General features: G+C 43.3%; 1 protein-coding gene across 1 annotated transcript in view; it reads left to right on the plus strand.

Moving 5' to 3' along the window:
- The window catches only part of met (MET proto-oncogene, receptor tyrosine kinase), a 67966-nt gene that overhangs the window by 32971 nt on the left and 15841 nt on the right, over nt 1-19154 (plus strand). Inside the window, exons 6-12 of the mRNA XM_058645942.1 lie at nt 344-501; nt 987-1107; nt 1552-1688; nt 2089-2253; nt 3328-3427; nt 12887-13096; nt 16371-16520. Coding sequence (XP_058501925.1) covers nt 344-501; nt 987-1107; nt 1552-1688; nt 2089-2253; nt 3328-3427; nt 12887-13096; nt 16371-16520 — 1041 coding nt within the window. The remainder of the gene's footprint in view (nt 1-343; nt 502-986; nt 1108-1551; nt 1689-2088; nt 2254-3327; nt 3428-12886; nt 13097-16370; nt 16521-19154) is intronic.

Here is a 19154-nt window from a genome sequence, read left to right on the forward strand (position 1 = left end):
AAAATTTGGAAAGGATACATGGATCATACTGTAATGTTATTGCAAAATCATTCCTTTCGATTTAAGAACATTTTAATTACATTTGTTTTTGTGTTATATATTTCTCAGTAACACAAAAGGCCTTTACAGCACAATGGGGTATAGATTTATAACTGCATAAATCAGGCAGTGAGCACTGTAAATCCAGATCATACAAGTTGGTACCAGGGTGGAGGTGACTGAGTAGCAACCAAAGCTGTATGTATTTGAAAACAGCTTTTGCCAATTGTGATATTTTCTTACTGTGAGCTCAGTTTCTCGAAAAGACTTATAAAATGTAGATGTCCCTCTCTGCACTCACTAGGTATTTCCGACCTCTGGGCCAATACGGGGTTCTACGGCTATCACGATCTGTGGGCACAACTTTGGCTTCGACAAGACGGAGAACTTCAAGGCCTCGCTGGTGACAGTGGAGGTGGCGGGAGCTCCCTGCAAACTGCCCAGGCATGACAGTGTCAACAGGTACGGACTATTCTGTGTTTGCACTATTTGAAAAGAAAGAGAGAGAGAGAGAGAGAGACGGCGGGGAAGTGGTTGGTGTTTACGAGATGAAGAAAATGTACACTGGCGTCCTATAGTGGCAGAGCAGGCTTTATAAGGGTTATTGTGTTGAAGGAAGAATGTAAGAGCAACAACACACACACACACACACACACACACACACTTCTCCAGCAGTGTGCCACATTCAACACATGACTACCCTAACTGAAAAATTGGTGGGGGGAAAAAATCACAGCATACAGACTTTCCACTCTTTCAAAACAGCCCATTCAAAAGTCCCTTTCCCTAGAAACGAGCTAATTACACCGCCGACCCAGTCCCACATGAAGATGGCTTCTTTGTGCATTGCTGCAGAGCAGTGGACCATCATTGAATTAGGATAAATACTTGAATGCTTGGGTATAATGCCTGGTTTGTATGTTGTTTGGTGGCTTGTTGGCATTTAGATGGACTGAGATGCAGTGTTACCCAGTGTTCACTGGGAACTTCACCCCATCAGGACACACAGTGAAGGTCATCACCGCCACTCTCAACAAGGTGGCCAAGATGGACGGCTTCACCTTTGTGGTAAGAAGTGTTTTCATTCATTAAAAAAATTGATTATTCATTTCACATCATCACAAAAGTCAATGACATGGACCAGTGTACAATAATTGACCAACTTTTACAGTATCCCTGTATTGTTCCAAGCAAAACCCTACAAAATAACCAAGATAACCAGACCCTGTCCAGTCAAAGTTGCTTTCACATCACGTGACTGGATTTTCTGCACTGTCTACAAACAAACACCACCTTCCTCAAATATAGATTTTTGAAGTTTGTCCTGAACCATTAGTATTTTCATTGTTGGACATTGCCTCTTCTTTTTATTCTCTTTAATTTACCAAAAAAACGATAAACTCAGCTCATCATCATCACAATTTAATGCCGTTTTTTTCATGTTGATGATGATGATGTGCAATTTCCCTTAGACTGCGTTAAATTCGAGTTTCTGCTGGTCTGTGCACTTAGGAGCCAGCAATCCACGAAATCTTTCCGACATTTGGGCCAAAGTCTGGAAACACCATGCTGACCATCAGAGGAGCTTTCCTGGATACCGGGAACAAGCAGGAGGTGACTGTCGGTAAAGCAGCCTGTAAAATCCAGAGGTCAGTTCACACCAGTCTCTATCTCTTTACCTTTCAGTCTTTTGTCTTATTCTCTTCCCTTCACTTTGCATCACATAAGATGCTCCACAAAAATAAAGTTTTATTAGAGTCACAAATCTCCCTTGACAGTACTGCAATTTTACAGTTTTGCCTGCAAGCCACAAGACAAGTTAAAAGTTCAAGTATTTGTCCTTCATCTGTTCGTTTCCCATTTCCTCTTTCTGTCTCTTTTCCCACTCCAGTACAACTTATTAGGAATTGTCTGCAGGACTCATTTGGGAGAAATGCTTGAATGGGTCCTTTGGACAATGGCCCCCACTGTTCACACTAACACAATAATATATCCTCTGTTTGCTCTCTCCCCTCGCCCTTCAACCTTCACTCTGACCTCCACTACCAGCTTGTCGTCTACTATGCTGACCTGCAAAACGCCGCCTTATGCTGTTCCCTCCGAGCAACCTGTGAAGCTGACAGTGGATTCGGTGGAAGTCCACGCCCCCACGCTGTTCACCTACAACCAGGACCCCATCATTTACAGCATCCAGCCCTCGCGCTCCTTTGTCAGGTTCGGCTTCTTCTCATTCACATGATTTGGATCGTAATCATTCTTTATCGCTGTTAGCTCCACTTATTTCCTCAGTCAAAGTTGTGTTTAGCGTATTCGCAGAAGACAAACAATGAACAAGAAAATTCGATCATCTATTGGTTAATGCAGAGCTCACAGTTGATTGAAAACATCACAGTAGTGACATATTTTCGTCATATTTCCATATTTCTTCCAGAGCTTTTAACATGTTTTCACTCCACATCGACCACGAGCCATTATCCCAGCTATCGCTCAACACATGCCTATGATTTGGTTGTGTTTACCCACAATGCCCTGCATTGTAGCCCACTTCCTGAGCGACCATTCCATTCTTTGATTCCTTTCCCTTGATGTACCAGAGTTAATGGTACAGTCTGGGTGGAGCTAGACCGGCTCCACCCACGGCAGTCAGCTAATTGAGTGACAGAAAAGCAAACACCACTCCCTTGCGACTGTGGTTTCTTCTATTCTCATACAAAGCTTGACGTCTTGTTGAGACAAACAGCCACAAACCGTCGCATTTGTTGTCATCGCACCGGTACGACGTCATGCTACGTAGCTCGCTGACAGCCCACACCCTGCATACCAAGTAAAAGTACTGTTCTCAGTGGAAACACAAGCCTAACCCAGGGCTTCACCATTCCAAACTGTACCATGCTGAACTCTGCCATGATGGAAACACTGTGTTATACTGCGCTTATGTTTATTTTGCCTCTCAACTCAATTATAACACCCACTTCCTGTGTGGCTCTGAGTGTTTGAAGTTGCTAAGCTAACTCAGCAACAAACACGGACCCAAAACGTTACAATACTAAAAGTTTCTTCACCTAACAGAAGGTGAAAGAGCGGCAATCGTTGGGTCCACTTTCTGTTAGAATATAGACGGACTGAGACAGGTTATTGCTTCAGTTTTACAGCAGGAGAAAAAGAGTGGGAGGTGACGAGAGGCTAAACTGCTAATGCTAACAGCAGGTTCCTCCCGGTGGGAATATACTGTGTCTGTGTCTCGTGGCGATGCCAATATTCATTCTCACCTCCCCCTCCCCACCACAGCGGAGGCTGCACGGTGTCAGCTCACGGCTTCTTCCTCCAGTCCGGCCTCCAGCCCCAGATGGTCCTCACCACCGCCCAGGACGCTGAGGTCTTCCATGTGGTGCGTACATGAGCAGTTTTATTTATCCAAGAATGTGACATCCACCATTTGAAATGCAACATTTGTGATTTGGAATACATTTAAATGGATTGTTCAGGTTGTGCACAAAGAAATAACCCGTGTGAGACATGTAGGCTGGATGCTACATTAGTGTTTTAGTCACTTAACATAAGGCTAACCTCATTAAATTGACACCTGCTTTAGTCGCCAATAACTTGCTGTTTTAATTCACTTTTGGACAGCCTTTTCCAGCTGGTACTCTGCTACTAAAATCTGAATTTTTAACTCACAGAACATGGGAGTTGTTGGTTCAATGCTGCCTTGTCAAACATACACAAATATGTCAAACACCAAAAACAAAATATCACACTGGGACATGATGATGGATGCTGCAGTGGACCAACAACTTCTGCGTGTCTCATTATTAAAAAAAATAATAATATATGTATATGTATATATATATATATATATATGTATACATATACAGTATATATTACATATTTATACCTATACAATAGGAGGGTTTGCCAGTTCAAATCCCAGGACGGCTCCTTAGCAAAGCACCCAATCTCCTGTCGTGTTTGTGTTGTGTTTGGGTCAAATGCAGAGGTCAAATTCCCTCTCACTAATTGGTGTGTGAGCAAATATAAGAAATTCTAATTTTAAGCAGACTATGCAGAAGAACCATGCGAGGCTGATATTTCAAACAAAAACCCACATTTAATCCTTTATTGCTTTTTTACAATCTCATTACATTTGATTGTGATGCTAGAGACAGATGTTACCCTTCTAGTGTGTCAACCTCCCTTTTGCATTTCGGGACATCTTGCTGCTTCATTTAAACCTCATGTCGACATCATGAAGAAAACCATTGTTGTTATTGTTGTGTCGCTTTAGATGCAGCGTAAACGTAAACAAGGAGGCGTCAAAAGGAATAATTGGTTCTTGTTTCAGTTACCGAGTTTGACCAGTGAGTCCTCATAACTCCTTATGTCCACAGTATGTTTAATTCAAACGGGCCGTGACAAAATAGGGGAAAAAAATACATGTCATATATCTGGTATAATCATTATACTCGGTAACAATTCCAGAAACCATTAGGAAGCGAGAAAGAATTCTGAACAATGGAAAAAGAGCAAAGATGTCAGACGAAGAGGAGAAGGAGACAAATCCTCAGTGTGATCTCTAGGATTCCGGTGTCAGCTCTGAGTAGCTGAGCAAAGGTTCTTTTTTGTTTTTTTTTTGGATGCTTTGGCTCTCCTCACTTCCTTTACACTTTATTCTACCTTTTTGCAGGAAAAATTATACACACACACATAATGTCACTACCATAGTGAGTGCAATGACAGATCTGAGGTGTTTAAAATGTTTCATGTAATTTATGACAGCTTTAAAAGCTGGTAAATAGGTCATTAGACAAGAGGACGCTATCGGTGCTACTGACTCATCCCTGGCATTAGGGATTAGACAGATGATACGTGTAACTAACTAGTGTTACCTGAACAGTTGGGTCAACAAACAAACAAATAGAATCTGTGATTAAATCTAGTACATGTTCCCACCGGTCTATTCAAATGTGTTATTATTTGTCAACATGTAAGAAAGGAAGACTTTCATGACTGAATATGATATCAAAGATTACCTGAGCAGACGGAGAATTGATCGATGGTTCCCTCTGTGTCTGTTTTTGGAACATTTTGGGCATTTCAAGTACGTCATGGAAAAGTCTTGATCCCATCACAGCTCAGACATAATATCCAGTTTGAAATAAAACAATATACCATTCATCTCTTTTGGTCTGCCTCGTGCAGCCTCACTAAAGTTTTCATGTTGCGGCCAGAAAAGAGTCACCGCTGTCTGAGGTAATAATACTGACAACAGAAATGAGCCACCATGGCTTCCCTCTCTTTCCCTGAACGCGGTGACCCCTCTGATCCTCGCTCACAGGGCGCTCGGATCATATTCTCGCAGCTTGAACTTCTTCACCGTTCGTGAAATGATAAAAATGATACCACATTTTTTGGAAAAAGGACAGACAGAGCAATTTTATTCATCTGTAGAACTAAGACTCTCCATGTAAGGGAGTAATTGACTCTCCTGAGGTTGAGGGGTTTTTTTGAGCTTGTGATTTGTGTTTTCAGTCACACTTCTCCAGCGTGTTTGCAGTGGTCTCGCTTTACTGGCGCGGTGTTGCTGTTTCTGCCTCTTTCTGTCTTGGCATGAAGGAAATCACTTCCTGTGTGCAGCAGCGTAATGTCGCCAGGTGACACAAGAGCTACACACTGCTTTTCAGAGATATACAGAGAGAGAGAGTCTTGAATGAATGACTGCAACAGACATTTGTTTACATTTCAAAGTTAAAACGTTACTACTCTTTTAAGTCCACAGTATCTAAATAGTCCGTTTATCTTGCCATTAAACAGCCAACCACACTTAAGAAACTGAAGTGTACCTTTTGGAGTCAAATTCAAGTGAGTCATAAAAAAATATCTATGTTTACACGTCTACAGCGACTGTGTGTGTGTGTGTTTGTACATGTCTTAAATAAGCTGTGTGGACCACTCAAGCAAACCTATCTTTGTCTGGTCCACAGAACAGGCTTTAGTATTAAGACCTGGTTTTAGGGTTAGGGTTAGCCTTAGGCACTTAGATGTGATGGTTAAGGTTAGGGTAAGGGGCTGGGGAATGCATCATGCCTACGAGTGTCCACACAAAGAATGCAAAACCAGCGTGTGTGTGTGTGTGTGTGTGTGGGGGGGGTGTTTGCATTATGGTGGCTGGAGGACAAGCAGTGCTTTGTTGTGATGGTATCTGTCATCCTCAGGCTTATGCTGTTTGCAGGTTCAGTCAGTAGATAATATGCTCACACACACACACACACACACACACACACACACACCGCATACTTTCATGGAGTGAGATCTCCAGCTCAAGTCTCAGTGGTGGGATGACCCTTATCTCTAATCTGCCTGTCCTCCCTTGTTTGTTTCCCTCTCTGTCTCTTTCTCTCTCTCTCCCACACACACACACACACACACACACACACACACACACACACACACACTCTGCCTGCAGTGTCTCGTCTTTCAGTTTCCCTTTCCTTGGTCATTGACCTGTGTTCAGGTCAGAGGTTGATGGGTCTCTGGGGAGCTCAGACTTGAGCGCAGCGTGAAAGGCTCTGAAATCATACGTATGATCCAAACGTGCATGGCAGCTTTGAATCTTTCTTTCACCTGGCAAGTATCTGCCTCTCTCTGCCCCCGTCACTCAGCAGTTACTATCAAAGACAACTGCTCCAGTGGAGCTGCTCTGAAGAACAATGCAGACAGCAGCCACTTGTTGCTACTCCTGCAGGTTTTCATGCGTGAGTGTGAGCGTCTGTCTGCGGTGGAGAAGTTTGTTTGGTCAGTTTCCCTCTGGATGAATGAAGGGATAGAAAACAGTTGCGTGGTCAAAGAAGCTTCTTCGGATCATAAAGGACTGTTTCCATCACTTACAGTAAAGTGCCTCATGATACATTAACTACTACATGTATTATTTGAGGGCTGTTGTGCTGTTGTTGTAAGATATGTTGAAATGTGTCGGTCGTCAGTTTTAACCCCCGGTTGTGTCTGTTTCACCTGTGAGTAACACGGGACAATGCAAAAGCACTGTTGCCATGGATACACACAGTTGAATATACTTTGTTTACTGAGTCAGAACACTGAGTAACAGATTGGAACGCTCTGTGACTCAATTTAGGGCTCGCGTCCTTCAGAGGCTGCACTCAGCCGTGTCGCTTTGAAACTCCTCCTAATGCAGCCGACAAAGGTGACTCCTCCCCAGCCCAGATTATCCCAGGATTCATTGCATCCTGAAGATAAAGTACATACATCCAAGACCTTAAAGATTTTAAAGTTTCCCTCAACTCAAACTCGGTAAAATAAACAATTACAGCCTTTCTGAATTTGAAAACAACATAATTATTCAGCACTGCCTCCTGCTCTACATGTCTGACAAACTCCACCTACTCCACCGACGGCCCCTAAATTAAAACACTTGTATTACAGATTACACATTTTAACCTATTATCAAAGCATAATAACACACTAATATGTCTTCAGTGATAGGTCAGTGTGTATTTAAAACCAAGCAGGTGGATTCTAATCTGATTTCTTTACATTGAGAAAATATCTGAATGACTGAAAGCTCTTTTGTTGAAGCTCTGATAGTTTATTATTCATTTGAAACTGGAATAACAGATCAGAGAGCAAAAAAACAAAAAGAGAGAGCGGATGAAGCGGGCAGCTTGTATAAAATAAGACTATGATTTGCTAATGATTTAGGATGGGATCATGCCCTGTAGGGCCCCAGCTGTCGCCTCTTAAATTCTTTCCAGTAAAGGGGATGAGTTAAGGCTCAGCCTGGGAAGGGACAATATAAATGTCTTATTGTCTTAACCCTTCAAAATAGAGGCAAGGGTCTGTCACAGATGGACGGGATTCCCAGAGGTTTCCATCGCCGATGCAAGGCCATTCTGGATAATGAGAGTCTGTCATGCCAGAGAGACCTTTGTCTCTGAACCTAAACGTTGGCCATGGTCCCAAATAATGTTTGGTTCAGTCAGCGAAATCAGTTCCAGAGTCGGAGAAGAATCGCCACACTGTCAGTGTCACGGAGCGAGAGGGAGAAACCTGCTGAAAGTCAGCAGTCAAGGTTAAAGGGTCTCTGCTGAAAAACCTCACACCCAGTGTTGACTTGATATCTGCCTCTCAGATCTCCACTAAAGCCTGGTCTCAGCCAATCTCAGCTTTCCCACACAAACATGAAAGCGGTTCTTTTTTTCCTATTTTTTTATGTGATCCGTTGTGAAACGCTAGCATGGTCACAAAATTAACGGGGGGGGGGGGGGGGGGGGGGTGCTGAACTTATGCAGAAAACGTGATCTGTGAGTTTTCCACGCGGTAAGTGGAGTTCCTCATAGTCCTGGTGCTTTGCTGGTCTGCGCTGGTTTTACAAGGGTCTTCACTGCAGCCAGACACCTGTCGCCTGCATTCACAAATTGGCCTGTTTGGTGCTGGACTCCTCTTCCTATCTCATCCCACTGGGCTAGATCCCTCCAGCTGACACCTGAATGCCTCATGAAGCCTCTTCCTTTCCCATGCCCCCCACCACAGTTGGGCAGGGGAGGGGGGGGTCACTTAGAGGGGGGGGGGGAGTGAATGAAAGTGAATGAGTGACATGTTTTTGCCCTGCAGTCGAGAGGCTTCAAAGCTCCAACGGCTTTCAGCACGGCCACTGAGGGGCCAATAAGTCAACACTGTGGTTGTGCAGCATTGTTGTGAATGTGTTTGTCAATGTAAAGTGATTCAGGTTTCTGATGAAGCACTTAACGAATCAGATCGATGCCTGCTTTAAGGCCCTGGTACTGGGCTGCACAGCGCGTGCGGAAGTGTGCAACCCAGATTTTGCAACTTTGAGTGCGCATGAACAGTCCTTTGCAGCGTTTATAGTGATTTCCCATAGAGAAAATGACCATTTTTAGGACATGGGAGTTCCTGCTCATTCTGTGTTACTTCGTTAAATCTGAACACTTTCAATGTTTCAAACACTTGAATTTAGAAAATGCACTAATCAGCACATCTGAATGTTTGGATGCATGCAGCAGTGGATCAACATCAACCATCGCTGCGATGTAAAATGACTGATGACCGTGGTTAGAAGGTGGCGACGTGCACTCATTATGCAATAAGCTGCAGGCTTGGGTACGTCCAACATAAATACACAAACAAGATTGATAGCAAGGTGCAGAATACATCATGTGCAGTTATGGAAACGTCTAATGTAAAAAAAAAAAAAGGAGAAAAACATTAGCAGAACGAAGCAAAGCACAGATTAACTTCAGACCCTCAATGCAAAATAAATGATAACACAACACCGCTCAGCGTGGTAGGAAACAGTGGAAAACTGCAGTGCCATTAATCACTCTAGATTTGACAAGCATTTTGTACGTGGGAGCTCCATTATGACTTTTCTTTTTCGAGGGCTGTTACGCTAATGATCGTTCGGGGACAGCGGAGGTTTTGGGATCGCTGGTTCTCTCATCACCCCGCAGTAAAGCTCTCGGCCCGCTCGCTGCTCCGCTCACTGCTCCGCTCTGTGAGTGATTGTATTTACAGCTGCTCCCAGCGCACAGGCTCTCACCTCCTCTCCCCTAAATAAGAGGAGACATCGGCTGAACAATGAACATGACTGAGGTTTCCACTAATTCACTTGATATTTTTCCTGTCACCACACCATTGGGAGAGGGCGCAGAGGTGAGGGGGAGGGGGTGGAGGGGGTGGTCACCCTGCAGGCCTTTTTCTACTTATGCCTTATTGGTGCAGGGGGGGGGGGTTAATTGAATTGCTTCACTTTGGGGAACCTGCTACTCTCACACAGTCACATTGTATATGAATGTGTTTTGGTATAAATCGTGTTGTGTGTTTGGACATTTGCAGTTTCTCGTAACTTCAAAAGTGGCTTTTTCTTTCTTTCTGTGTGTGTGTGTGTGTGTGTGTGTGTATTATTGTGTGTATCCATCTGCGCTGCTATTGCTCACTTACTGTGAGGAAGTCTCAGTCACACTTACACAGAGCTGCTGCTGCTGCTGCTGCTACTGCTGCTGCTACTGCTGCCGCACACCAGGGAGTGAGATATCAGAGCAAAGTGTTGGTAATTACAATTCAGATTCACTGGTCTAGACTCTTAGTTTCTTCTGTTAAAAACCACTGATGATAATAAAAAAAAAAGGTTGCAGTCTGAACACTTACATCTTTAAAAGCTACACTTTGATATATCCCCCTCTATTTCAAAGCTTCTCCTTTAAAACACAGCGAGTGGTTTTCTGTAATGGAATTTCGTCTGCGATTCTGTGAATCACTTACTGGACGTCTGGCTATCGCTTATTGTGAAGACTTTTTGTCTAGTGCTGCCGTATACTGTGTATAAAAATAGACACAGTTTTCTTAATTGACTATATGCATGTCTTTTCCTGGTAGGCTGTCAATCAAAAGGTAGATCTGTTCTACAGTGCACTGCTCCTCTCCTGATAACACTTGAATTTAAACACCTATAGTTATTTGTTGCATTACTAATTTTAGGCAAAAACAACCCAAAAACTCGTACAGCCCACGTTGAAACAAGTTAGGGAAATAGAAAGTAGAGGTCCTCAGACTTCTCCAGCTGTTTTTTTTTATGTCATGACACATTATTGAGACAAACTTATACCAAGGACAGAGATAAAAAAAAGCAAAGTGACGTTCAAGCCAAGTGTCAACATAAACTCACTGCACCCCTGATGGTTTTATACCTTGTTTGTGTTTAATATGAGAATATAACATTTTACGTTCCCACTCGTAATTTGTGGAACAGCTGTGGAGTCATGGTGTCACTGGTACAAGTAAATAAAACCGGTCATAAAATGAATGATTGTGTTTCCATCGAGTGTTCAGACCCTGATTGAAGCCCAGTCCCGGCCCACCTGCTCTCCTCGTCTCAGTCACGCTCTGTAAAACAGATCCATTCACTGACCACAACAACAATGCAAGTGTCTCCCCCTGACTGTTCAGTTTGAAGACGGTGTGGGATTTTTTTTTTTTTTTATGTTTAAAGGTTACAAAAGGCGCATGGATGTGCACAATCCACTGAGGGACACATCCACCTTTGTAGCCCAGAAGATAAACACTCACTGTCGTGGCTGTTAACGCAGCACAAACATCAACAGTGAGCTCGCGACGTGTAGACAAACGAGTCTGGTGTGTTCAGAGTGCACCTGTGTGGAGGAATATGACTTTTAACTGCTTTTGTGGCCCCTGTTCGCAATATTTACCTTGCGCGGTGAATAAACAACAATCCCCCTTATTATGAAACACACCCTGCTTTTGTTCGGGCCTCAGCTTAACCACAGAAATACTGTCGCTAAAGTCTGGAGTCCGGACATTAACTAAAACAAACAGGTGTGTGTGTGTGTGTGTGTCTGTGTGTGTGTGTCTGTGTGTGTGTGTGTGCTGATGTTTACAGGCAGACACTGAATCATAGTGGAAAATAGATCGTTTTATAATAACTGCTCTCAACTGCTTCTTCTATTGTTGCTTCATTTTGTGAGGACGTAAATATGTGTCCACAGTCACATTATGGGGACTTGTCTTCCTTATGGGGACAAAAAGCAAATGCCCGAAATGTAAATTATTGAATTTTAAGGTGAAGACATGTTTTATGGTTCAGGTTAGAGTAGGTCATTAGAGTAAGTGGTTAGGGTTAGTGTGTGTGTGTGTGTGTGTTACACATTTCTCTACATGTGTTTTAATAATTAAAACAAGTTCCCTGATTTTTTTTTCTTAAATGTTTTTAAATGGTTTCATTGCTCCATTTGACAAAGAAATCGTTAAAACTGAAAAAAGAGACAAGAGAACACCATCATTTGAGGTTCGGGAAACACCGATCAATCTTTTTCAACATAATCTGACATTTTATCGACCAAACAAATCATTAGTTGCAGCCCTAAATCATTTATGAACATATAGCAGAGAAGAAAGAGGCATGATGAGCCACATTTTTTCACAGATTTCAAATAGAAATTGCCTTCATGGGATAGTTTAGGGTGTTTTAAAGTGTGGTTGTATGAGGTTAGTGCTGACTGTTCTGTGTGTTTGTGTCACAAAATCACATATTTGAAATTCATGATGGTAGCACCAGTGGTTTATCAATTCCTGTGTGGCATGACGATGAATCGCTGATTTCCTCTATGGACTTTGGTGCAGAACATCACTCCTTATGTTTACTGGAAACAAGATTTGAAAATTGCCACGCCTCAATAGAAAAAAGGGACTCATGGTTGTTTTCTGATTTCAAGCTCTCTATCTGTCACTCAGGGTCTTAGTGAGCACAAAAGTTGTGAGATACCTGGGTTGACTCCTACATTGGGACAAAGCTCTGCTGTGCCCTCAGGACACACGTGTAATGACGGCAGTGGCAAGAAACACACAGTGTTCTGACGATAACAAAAAGCAAAAATCCAAGGATTAGTTGGAGACTTGGAGGGAGGGAGCTGATGAGAGACGTTTTATTGTGTGTGGTGTGTTTGAGCAGTCATCTAGACGAGAAAAGGGCTATAGACTGTGGTCTGAGATCAGCTCCAGCGGAGCTGCGGTGTTGTTTTCACGCAGGCAACATGCAACTCATGTTCCGGCACTTAATGTGTAAAGGCTTTGTTTGTGATTTTCCTGTTTTGTTAGAAAGAAAAGAATTGACACAATGCAAGCGTGAGCAGAAAACGATGGGCTTTTTCCTTCCCTGAATGCCTGAGCTTTGAAGAAGAAATGTTTTCTCAGCTGTATCTACCAATACATGTCCTTACAAATGGATGTGTGGACAAGCGGCTGCTTGTTGTTCGTTCATTCATTCATTCATTCATTCTTTCCCCCCCTCTCTCTCCTCTAGAGCTGCGTCTACGGCGAGAACAGGACGTCCATCCAGTGCACCACGCCCTCGCTGGCCAAGTTGGCCCTGCAGCCGCCGGTGGTCACCAAGGTGGCGTTTGTACTGGACGGCTTCTCCACAGATCAGTGGGACCTGATCTATGTGGAAGACCCGCTTTTCCAGGACCCCAAGCTCACATCCAAGGATAACAAGAGCATAGTCGAGCTGAAGGTAAACCTCAAGTTCACAATGAACAACTTTCAGAGCTGTAAAGTTGCTGTATTTGAGTCGTCTTAAAGGAATGCTTCAGGTGTTTTGAAGTTCAGTTCTATGAAGTTCTAATGATGTGTGAAAGCAGGCTTTTATTTTTGCTTGGTTTCATGTCTACGGGTCAACCATTGAACTTTTATTGTTGCACTGTAGTCTGTGATCTCTGTTACATTGTTAGATGTTGTATTTCTCTGATGAACTGGTGTTGTATTTCCGGTGTGGGTGTCACCCTCGGTCACCTCGTCCTGCGCTCTGATTGGCTCGGTTTGGCCCGGAGTTGCCGCAGACGGAGATCAAATGTCCAGCACGCGGGAAATATCAGACGGTCACATGCTGATCATGGGCCATAGGCTGCAATTTGCAACTGGAAAATTGGGGCTGGAAACACCTTCACTGTGTCAGGACAGGTGGCTGTTGACAGTTTGTCCTTTTCATTCAATACAGTGTCAGAGAAACAGCAAAGGTCAGAGGTAAGATGTGTGCTGCGGGGCAGAAACAGGTGCACAGACGGAGAAACACTAACACCAGCTTTAGGTTGTTAAGAAATCACACGGTAAGTCCCATGCAGGAATTATGGCGCCTTCAAATGGGACTTGTGAATTTGAGCTAAAATGCAAATTTTCTCTATGGACTCTGGTGCGAGAGAGTGAGCAGTTTACGAAACTTAAAAATAAACGCAGCAGAACTGTCCTGATTTAAGTAAAAGTGTAAGTGATTATAGACAGTGGTACATTTTAGGAAGTCGTTTACAAAAATGTAAAAAGATAACAATCTCAAAACAAAAATACTGATCCTCTGCTAATATATATACAGGTTTGCAGAGTGTAAAAGTCGAGTGTGTGTAGTACGATCTACACGGGCTACATGCAGGACTGGATAATAATAGTCATTTCATAATTGTTTATTGTGTATAGTCACCTAAAACTAAACACTGGCTCTGTAGAACATCTCAAGTGTTTATGACCCCTGAAGGCTTCTATTGAAATGCTGCTAATTCCCTTTGAATGTGGCGGTAGGCAACAATTTGCCAAACTGCAATTTGGATCCTTTCGCTTTGTTTTGCTTGGCAAGCACCGACCAATCAAATCTCATTATGTAAATATTCCTGCACCAGTTAATCAAAATATAAATGATGATTGATAAATGAGACAACCACTAACTTGATTTTCAACATCAGCAAACATTTTCTTCAGGGGTTAATGGTCTCAGTTGCCAGATTCTGGTCTTCTTCAACAGCTCACCATGTCAATGTTGTCAATTATGTTACCACTTAGAGGAAAATAGAGGAAAAGCAGGGCACATATGAGTGGACACCAGGGCAGTGCTATCCAGAAGGTGCCGGGCAGGTGACATCTGGTTTCAAAATCTATATACGATACTATACTATAACGATAAATTCACAGTTTGGACGCAGGTTGATGTTGTTTCTGCAGATCGCAGCCTCCCACACATTCACACCTGCAGCCATACATGGCGCAGGTCAAGTTGGGAAGGAAACAATACTGAAAGAAAAACAGGAAGCAGAGTCTGTTTCCCACTGTTTACACACCCAGCCTGACACCGCCCCCCCCCCCCACGGCTCTGCCTCGCTGTGTATTCTCTCTGTTGAATTGTATTGTTCGAGCTGCCAGGGTCAAAGCTCTTGACATATTAATGCTGCTTTCCAAACAAGCCACCACAGTCCCCAGAGTGTGGTCTGAGAACACAATGAAATGCATTTTTCTCCTCTTGTCTTTCTTTCATTTTTTTTTGTTTGACTGCAGCTCGACGGTTCACGGCAGCTGTGCTGAAACCTCTCATAGGGGATCATTTTTTTTCCTACTTCTTCTTCTCCTCTCTCTCTCTTTTCCCAGACATGACCTTGGCCCTGATGCTAAATCCACCACCAACCCAAGCGTCCAACCCCCCCCCCCCCCACTTCATCCCTCCCTTCAGTCCAGACAAACCCCCAGCTTTTACCCACGGGGGACGGTACCAGGCATCATACCAAAGCAGGCCACATTTAATGCCATCTGATAACCCTGTTCTGCACTGGCCTCTAGCAAAGGGCAAACACTAGGCTCATTTAGTGCCATCTGATAGCTGCGGCCCCAAAATGGCATCCAATAAATAGAAATATTTCACTCTGACTTTACAAATCCGCACACGAATGAACCAAGCTGTTGATGATGGCCGGTCGCCAGACTCTTATCTCCGTCGATCAATTTATGGGAGCGTGAGAAGCGTCTCACTTGCAATTATCGTGGTGACAGTTTATTTAGACTGACTGGTCGTGCTGTCACAGGCTGTTTAATAACTTGAATAACTCCCTATCTGCAGTGTGTGCAGCGCTACTGCACCTGCAGCCAGGGAAACACACAGAGCAAGGCTTGTTTTGGTGAAGTTATTACAAATGTGTTGTCTTTGTGTTTGGCATAAGTGCAAGCAAGGAGGGGAATTAGTGAGTTGTCTTGGTGTTGGTAAAAGTGCAGTGTGTGTGTGTGTGTGTGTGTTTGAGAGAGAGAGAGAGAGAGAGAGAGAGAGAGAGAGTGCAGGAACAGGTGTGAGCCTCCACTCTGTGTCAAATTGGTAAATCCCAAGCTGTCACGCAAGGAATGTGATCATTCTCTTTATTGCCTCCTGCTGCACTCAAACAAGTGTGTTTACGTGTGTGTGTGTGTGTGTGTGTGTGTGTGTGTGTGTGTGAGAGAGAGAGAGAGATCCTGAAATGACTAAGAAGAAAAGAGAAAGAAACAAGAGTGACTCTGAGAGAAGGCACATGAGCAGAACTGTTGTTTTTTTTGCCCAAGATTCCCATCAAGCTCCGTGCTCTTAGTGACTCGGTCACACACTCGCAGTCACGTGTGCTTCCAGTCAGACGACTTTGGTTGTTCTTCCCACTGAAGGTCACCATGAGTGGCTTTGTCCAGGAGAAAGAACCTCAACAGCAATGATAGATGCATCAGATGTGAGGCTGGAAATAAAAATCACTCCTCGCTGCTGTGCTTTGTTGGCATGCAGGATGCAGTTCAGACGACTGTAACAACTCCACATGATTTTAGATTTGCCAGTGTCATTACATCTGGCATGAGTACTATTCCTCATGGTTTAAAAAATGCGTACCATGCCATACTTGGTGGAAACACCCCATTAGAGATACCATTTACCATTTTAGCAAAGGGTGACCATAGTGATAACTCTTCTTCTGCAGCTTCTAAGTTGATCTCACATACTTGTCTCCATCCCCCATCCCCAGGGAGATCGCATGGACAGGGAAGCGATGAAGTGTCAGGTCCTGACGGTGTCCAATCACAGCTGTGAGAGTCTGATTCTGGTGGGAAACACCCTGGAGTGCACCGTTCCCACTGAACTGCGCGCCACGACGGCAAAGGAGCTGCAGGTGGAGGTGAGAATCATGCATTCAGAGCAAAACTGTGGATTTGAAGCATTATCATGCACTTTGACGCAAACCTACAAATAGATGTGTAGATGGTGAGCATAGTTACACATAGAGGGACTACTAATAGCAACAGTGTCTCCACCTCTGCATGTGTGCACGTCCACAAATTCAGCACCTCCCTGTCACCTGCGCAACAGTCAGTCAATAAAAAGTTACTGTCTTTTATTAACACGGCCTTGTTGCCTAGAAAGACACCCAGTTCTCATAATTACACAACCACACCCCCCTAAGCATACACACAAACACACACAAACACACACATTCTTACCTCCACTCAATAGAACATTGTTCCAGTTTCCCAGCGTATTAAAAGGAGAGAAAGAGCTTCAGTGTGTGTCTGAAGCAGTGTTTCTTTGACAGAGCAGGGTGTCGGTGAACTCACACATGATGTGCTGGAGGCATCAACTGAAATGATGCCTCCATGCATGCATGTTGACTGGGGCTCGGTCACGTGTCACTACACTGCATCGAGGATCTGCTGCTTTGCTGCCAGCTCGAGCTGAACAGAGCGCTCAGATAAGGCTGCTCTCGCTGACTCTTGGTTTGAAGTCGGCCATGACTTCTCTGGGAACTTCCAAACTCCAGGCATGCCCTCCCCAAGTGTTAAAGTATGTGTGTGTGTCAGGACCAGTAGTCCTCGTGGAGACCAAAACCTGGTCCTTATGAAGTAAAACCTCATTTCTGAGGAGCTGGTTATGTTTAGAGCTAAGGCATTCATGGTTAAGGTTAGGGATAAGGCTTTGGTTAGGCCGTCCAAATGAATGGAATTCAATGTGAGGATAGCTGCATGAACCTGTGTGTGTGTGTGTGTGTGTGTGTTGGTATGCAGTCCTTGACTCAGGCCACTTTGCTCCAAATGGAGTCTGGAAATCGGAGACAATGTCATTTTTTTCTTTTTTCAAAGTAGAAAATAAGTCTTCCAACATGTGAGAGTGTTTTGATCTCCATCCAATAGTAAGTAGATTTACTCATTAGTGTTCATTGTCTTTAATCCGGTCAACAGAGCTGTCTCACCCTGTCTCCCCAAGCTCTCCCTCATTAAAAAATACTTTTTTACCAACTAAACGGACACTTAATTGCACAAATTACACATTTAAGTGGATGGGTCTTGTAATGATGGTAATACACATATAAAACCCAAGTTGTGCGATCACATACTGAGTCAAAGATTATCACCTTTAAAGAGCGGATCTGTTTGAGTGGATTAGACATAATGAGTGGGTCGTTACAGCACGACAATGATCTGTGAAGCTGCTTCAACACAAACGAAAATTCCCATTTGTTTACTGGGCTCTTAAAGGGAATTTCACCAATAAAACGTATCATATCATATCACAGCATCTGCCTCTGAGGAGGGAGAGGCTGTCAAACCACACAGCAATAACATCACACACGGCATTTTTATGTGACCGAATTTGACGTAGCTGTTTGACGCAGGTTGTAGTTGATTTATTCATACAACTTGACAATTGCTAGTTAATAAAAAAGTGAGGAAAAAATGAACAACAAAGTCGCAGGATCATTTTGCCATCGGCAACACACACGTCTGCAGCGTTCCAGCGCTCCACCTCCCCTTTCTTAACGCAATCCCTTATATAAAGAAAGAGGCTAAGGAAGAATGTGTTACACAGTGTGGTGAGTGAAGGGGCTCACCATCCAGCTGTCTTGTCACTTGAATATAAGTCGAGCCCCCTCTGAAGTCTCCAGAAGGGAACGTGGAGGAAACGCATGCCAGGTCTGGCGTTCATGAGAAATCACTGTGTTTGTCTCCCAAAAAGACAGTCAAAATTAGAGTAAAAAAAAATAGGTAAATACAATTTCATTATCATGTAGATGTGGTTGCATGACCACACTCAAACCCTCCTATCATTAATTCTTGGCATGCTCAGAACAGAAACCGCTTCTCCACCCGCTGTGTTTGTAAATCTAATGTCATCACACATGGTCTGTTTTGACTCGTTTTCACTTTGTCCTCACCAAAACACGAACATGTCATATTCAAGGATCGCATTTCGGGTAAGCTACGCGATATCTGACAGCAAGAAATATCTCCAGTGAATATCAGGTTCTGTTGTCAGACAGGAGCACATGTTTGGGGAGACACACGTTGGACCGTAGCAGAGAGAATCACAGACTAGACAAAAAGCTAGCACATTACAGAGGGGTATGCAAAAAAAAGTTAACTAATAATCAAGTTATCAGTAATTATTACTTAATGGTTGCCTAACATTAGTACCTCATTCAATTTCAGTGGGTTATCAAAAAGTATTCTTGAACATGTAGGGAATTAAACTGGAATATTCTATATTAGACATAGGGAAAATGTTGACTGTCTTTCTGTCATATACAGTAGTCGTGATATATGTGGTAATTTTTAAAAATACAGTTATTTTTACCCAATTGACTTGATTGACTTGAATGGCGAAAACGTAATAATTCTACATTGACTGGCAGTTGTAGAAATGAGTGTATCATCTGCATAGAAAAGAGGAATCATGATTAAAGGGCATCAGAACATTAAACCAAATTGCTTGTGTTATCACTTCATGGAATCAACATGAAAATATTGTATTTAATGTT

Source organism: Solea solea, chromosome 12, assembly GCF_958295425.1.
Source record: "Solea solea chromosome 12, fSolSol10.1, whole genome shotgun sequence".
NCBI classification, from domain to species: Eukaryota; Metazoa; Chordata; class Actinopteri; order Pleuronectiformes; family Soleidae; genus Solea; species Solea solea.